Source organism: Salmo salar, unplaced genomic scaffold (genome assembly GCF_905237065.1).
Source record: "Salmo salar unplaced genomic scaffold, Ssal_v3.1, whole genome shotgun sequence".
In the NCBI taxonomy this organism is placed as follows: domain Eukaryota; kingdom Metazoa; phylum Chordata; class Actinopteri; order Salmoniformes; family Salmonidae; genus Salmo; species Salmo salar.
Genome location: NW_025549084.1, coordinates 126,510 through 132,360, shown reverse-complemented (window position 1 = coordinate 132,360; position 5,851 = coordinate 126,510). Strand labels below are relative to the sequence as shown.

General features: G+C 43.3%; 1 protein-coding gene across 1 annotated transcript; it reads left to right on the top strand.

Annotated features, from left to right (window-relative positions):
• Positions 1 to 942: 942 nt before the first annotated feature.
• Positions 943 to 3,456, top strand: LOC123735234 (stonustoxin subunit beta-like). The gene is made up of 2 exons (XM_045712990.1): positions 943 to 986; positions 2,892 to 3,456. The coding sequence occupies exons 1-2, from the start codon at positions 965 to 967 to the stop codon at positions 3,419 to 3,421; spliced, it is 552 nt and encodes a 183-aa protein (XP_045568946.1). The 5' UTR covers positions 943 to 964; the 3' UTR covers positions 3,422 to 3,456.
• The last annotated feature ends 2,395 nt before the right edge of the window (positions 3,457 to 5,851 follow it).

Sequence of the window (5,851 nt, the reverse complement as noted above, 5' to 3'; positions counted from 1 at the left end):
TGTGTCCTGTGTGAGTGTGAGTCATGTGTATGTGTTTGTGTGTGTCCTGTGTGTGTCCAGTGTGTTCAGTGTGTGTGTGTGTCCTGTGTATGTTTATGTCCTGTGTGTGTGTGTGTCCTGTGTGTGTGAGTCCTCTGTGTATGTGTGTCCTGTGTGTGTGTGTGTGTCCTGTTTTGTGTGTTTGTCCAGTGTGTGTGAATGTGTGTGTGTGTGAGTCCTGTGTGTCTGTGTGTCCTGTGTGTGTGTGTGTGTGTCATTTATGTGTGTGTTGGTGTGTGTGTGTGTGTGTGTGTGTGTGTGTGTGTGTGTGTCCTGTTTTTGTGTGTGTCCAGTTTGTGTGTCCCTAGTGTGTGTGTGTGTATGTGTGTGTGTGAGTCCTGTGAGTGTGTGCCATTTATGTGTGTGTTAGTGTGTGTGTGTGTCCTGTTTTTGTGTGTGTGAGTCCTTTGTGTGTATGTGTGTGTGTGTCCTGAGTGTGTGTCCTGTATCTGTGTGTGTCCTGTATGTGTGTGTCCTGTGTGTATGTGAGTCCTCTATGTGTGTGTCCTGTGTGTGTCCTGTGTGTGTGTGTCCAGTGTGTTTGTCCAGTGTGTGTGTGTGCGGGTGTTTCCAGTCTGTGTGTATGTGTGTCCTGTGTGTGAGTGTGTGTCCAGTGTGTGTGTGTCCTGTGTGTGTGTGTCCTGTGTGTGTGTGTCCTGTGTGTGTGTGTGTGACCTTTGTTTGTGTGTCCGGTGTGTGTGTCCAGTGCGTGTGTGTCCTGTGTGTGTTTGTGTGTGTATGTCTAGTGTATGTGTTTGTCCAGTGTGTGTGTGTGTGTGTGTGTGTGTGTGTGTGTGTGTGTGTGTGTGTGTGTGTGTGTGTGTGTGTGTGTGTGTGTGTGTGTGTGTGTTTTCAGGTGTATCCCTCAATGAATGTCTGTTCTTCTGCTTACCGCTACAGTGTGGAACATGGTGGAGAGAACACAATGAAACCTGGGCTTAGAAAATGTGAGTGTTGACTGCTGTGAGGAATATGACTAAGAATAAGTCTTAATTCAAGTAAGGAAGACCCCCTGAAATGGACCAAAATTAATGGGAACATATTGGCACCGTACGAAACATATACACGATGTCCAATACCACTCAAATGGACGGCAGATCATTCAAAGCGTATTGCAAATGTCATATGGCAAATGCCAAGTGTCACACAGCAAAAATCCAAAAGATGGCGAGCGCGCTCCACAGTAAATTGTCATATTGCAAATGCACATCAAGTCAAGACCCAAGGGTCAAATTTGGAACATTTGAAAATAAATGCAAAAACTTATAACCCCTTAACTTCCCTGGGCTATGTGGGACGTGAGCGTCCCACCTAGTCAACAGCCAGTGGAATCGAGTGGCGCGAAATACAAATACCTAAACAAATCTCTAACTTTGATTTCTCAAACATATGACTATTTTACACCATTTGAAAGACAAAACTCTCGTTAACCTCTTACATCTAGATATTCCGCTAGCGGAACACCGCTCCAATATCCAATGATAGGGCATGGCACGAATTACAAGCTCCTCAAAAATCCCAAAACTTCAATTTTTCAAACATATGACTATTTTACACCATTTTAAAGACAAGACTCTCCTTTATCTAACCACATTGTCCGATTTCAAAAAGGCTTTACAACGAAAGCAAAACATTAGATTATGTCAGGAGAGTACCCAGCCAGAAATAATCACACACCCATTTTTCAAGCTAACATATAATGTCACAAAAACCAAAACCACAGCTAAATGCAGCACTAACCTTTGATGATCTTCATCAGATGACACTCCTAGGACATTATGTTATACAATACATGCATGTTTTGTTCAATCAAGTTCATATTTATATCAAAAACCAGCTTTTACATTAGCATGTGACGTTCAGAACTAGCATACCCACCGAAATTTCCGGTGAATTTACTAAATTACTCACGATAAACGTTCACAAAAAACATAACAATTATTTTAAGAATTATAGATACAGAACTCCTTTATGCAATCGCGGTGTCAGATTTTAAAATAGCTTTTCGGTGAAAGCACATTTTGCAATATTTTGAGTACTCAGATTTACTATAAGAAAAATTGGATTACCTTTGCTGTTCTTCGTCAGAATGCACTCCCAGGACTTCTAGTTTATACCCAATGTTGTTTTGGTTCCAAGTAATCCATAGTTATATCCAAATAGCTGTGTTTGTTCTTGCGTTCAAGACACTATCCGAAAGGTGACGCGCCGGCGCATATCATGACAAAAAATTTCAAAATATTCCATTACCGTACTTCGAAGCATGTCAAACGCTGTTTAAAATCAATTTTTACGCGATTTTTCTCTTAAAATAGCGATAATATTCCAACCGGGCGACGTTGTTTTCATTCAAAGGCTGAAAGAAAAAATTAGAATTCTCATGAACGTGCCTATCCAGTGTCACTGTCCCCAGCCTGACCACTCACAAAATCTGCTGCAGTTATCTGCCCAGAGACAGCAGACGCCCCAATCCACTTTCTGGCGCCTTCAGACAGCCAATGGAAGCCTTAGAAATTGTCACGTAACAGCAGAGATAGAGATAACCTAGAAGGACCAGAAATTGTCAGACAGGGCACTTCCTGTATGGAATCTTCTCTGATTTTTGGCTGCGATATGGGTTTTGTTATACTCACAGACACCATTCAAACAGTTTTAGAAACTTTAGAGTGTTTTCTATCCAAATCTACTAATAATATGCATATTCTCGTTTCTGGGCAAGAGTAGTAACCAGTTTAAATCGGGTACATTTTTATATCCGGCCGTGAAAATACTGCCCCCCTAGCCCCAACAGGTTTAACATTCTAATGTGAATGATGATGATTTCTAATATTGTGTCTGGTTTCATCCATCAGATGTCTGTGATCTCACATTGGACCTAAACACAGTAAACAGACTCATCTCTCTGTCTGAGGAGAACAGAAAGGTGACATGTAGGAGAGAGAAGCAGCCATATCCTGATAACCCAGAGAGATTTGAGGACTGTGAGCAGGTGCTGTGTAGAGAGGGTCTGACTGGGCGCTGTTACTGGGAGGTAGAGTGGAGTGGGAGAGGGGCTGATATTGGAGTGACATACAAAGGAATCAGCAGGAGAGGAAGGGGTGATGACTGTTGTCTTGGATACAATGACAAGTCCTGGAGTCTGTTCTGCTATGACAACAGTTACACTGCCTGGCACAATAATAATCTCACTATAGTAGACGTCCCCTCCTCCAGCTCCCACAGAGTAGGAGTGTATCTGGACTGGCCAGCCGGCACTCTGTCCTTCTATAGAGCCTCCTCTGACACACTGACCCACCTGTACACATTCTACACCACATTCACTGAGCCCCTCTATCCAGGGTTTAGGGTTCATTATGATGAAGACTCCTCAGTGTCCCTGTAAATAATAACCTGACACACACACACACACACACACACACACACACACACACACACACACACACACACACACACACACACACACACACACACACACACACACACACACACACACACACACAAACACACTGGACACACAGAATAGACACATACAAACACTGGACACACAAACACAGGACACACACATACACACACACACACACACACTGAACACACCGACACACAAACACAGGACACACACACACACACACACACACACACACACACACACACACACACACACCACACACACACACACTCTGGACACACACACACACATACACACACACACTCTGGACACACACACAGGACACACACACACACAGGGCACACACACACACAGGACACACACAAAAACTGGACGGACACACGCTGGACACACACACACTGGCACTCACACACACACTGGCCACACACACACACACACACATACTGACACACCCCCACTGCCACACACACTGGACACACACATACACACTGGACACACACACTGGACACACACACACACAGTGGACACACACACGACACACACACACACACACTGGGCACACACACACTGACACACTGGACACACTGGACACACACAAACACTGACACACTCAAACACTGACACACACACACACTGACACGCACACACACGACACACACACACTGACACTTACACACTGACACACACACACTGGACACACACACACACTGGACAATCACACACTGACACACACACACAAACACACACACACACACACACAGCGGGGACACACACAGGACACACACTGGACACACAAACACACACACTCACACACACACACAGCGGGGACACACACTGACACACACACACTGGACACACATACACTGGACACACACACACTCACACACAGCGGACACACACAGGACACACACTCTGACACACACACACACACACTGTGTGATTTTATGAGATTTTATTTGTGTATGTACCACAGGAGGTTGGTGGGACCTTCATTTGGGAGGACAGGCTTGTAATGGCTGGAGGGGAATAAGTGGAATGGTATCAAACACGTGGTTTCCATGTGTTCCATTTCATTCACTCTGTTCCAGACATTATTATGAGCCGTCCTCCCCTCAGCAGCCTCCTCTGGTATGTACTGTCCTATATGTGAGAGAGCTCCAACAAGGAATTTCAATTTATGTATTACTTTTTATACCTGCAAATGGGAAATAAACTACTTGAACTCCTTATGAATGTCTGCAGCCGACTAGGCTGTTGGCGTCTGACAAGAGGTGAAAATATTGCAGGAATATTCTGCAAATGTTGATGAAAACGTCACTCAATCCACCCAAAACAACATGTAGTCTTTCCACAAGACTCCCATGAAGTTATAGTGTGACGTTATGAGTTGACGTTAAAGTAACATTCTCAGAACATACTGCACTTGTTTTATACTGTTTTAGTTGTATCCTCTGTTTAAACATTTAATCTCTTACAATAACACTGTTAAAATACCAATGTGATCATTTGTTGTCTTTTATGTTGAATAACTAATTGTATAATTATATATGGACATACGCTCCATAGTTGTACAAGTATACAAGGATATATTTTACTTTTCATAATAAAACAGACTTGAAACAAGAAAACTATGTTATTTGTGAAAACAGTTTCGTTATTGATTTTACATTGCCTCTCCCAGTTGCAGGTTGACGTTTGTCATGAATCTTGACCTGGAGGCAGAACTGTGTGATTTCCTCTAGATTTGACTAATCAAATCAAATTTTATTGGTCACATACACATGGTTAGCAAATGTTAATGCGAGTGTAGCGAAATGCTTGTGCTTCTAGTTTCGACAGTGCAACAATATCTAACAGGTAATATCTAACAATTCCAGAAAAAATACCTACACACAAATCTCAGTAAAGGACTGGAATAAGAAAATATAAATATATGCCAACCTGCCTCCCAGTCATCCCCTCCTTATCTTTACAAGGCTGCAGAACATGCAAGTTAGTGATGTGGGGGTTCACTCATAACCCCCAGTCCCCAGGTGGGTAGATGGCAGGTTGTATAAAGAGAAGCTAGTGATGTGGGGGTTCTCTCATAACCCTCAGTCCCCAGGTGGGTAGATGGCAGGTTGTATAAAGAGAAGCTAGTGATGTGGGGGTTCTCTCATAACCCTCAGACCCCAGGTGGGTAGATGGCAGGTTGTTTAAAGAGAAGCTAGTGATGTGGGGGTTCTCTCATAACCCTCAGACCCCAGGTGGGTAGATGGCAGGTTGTATAAGAGAAGCTAGTGATGTGGGGGTTCTCTCATAACCCTCAGTCCCCAGGTGGGTAGATGGCAGGTTGAATATAGAGAAAACAATAGGTTACATAAAAAAAATCCATAAATGTATAATTATTGTGCAGTTTACACTAAG

Coding starts and splice junctions, on each gene's coding strand:
- LOC123735234 (XM_045712990.1), top strand. CDS start 965: ATGAAACCTGGGCTTAGAAAAT. Junction 987..2,891: donor GAAACCTGGGCTTAGAAAAT/GTGAGTGTTGAC, acceptor TTCATCCATCAG/ATGTCTGTGATCTCACATTG.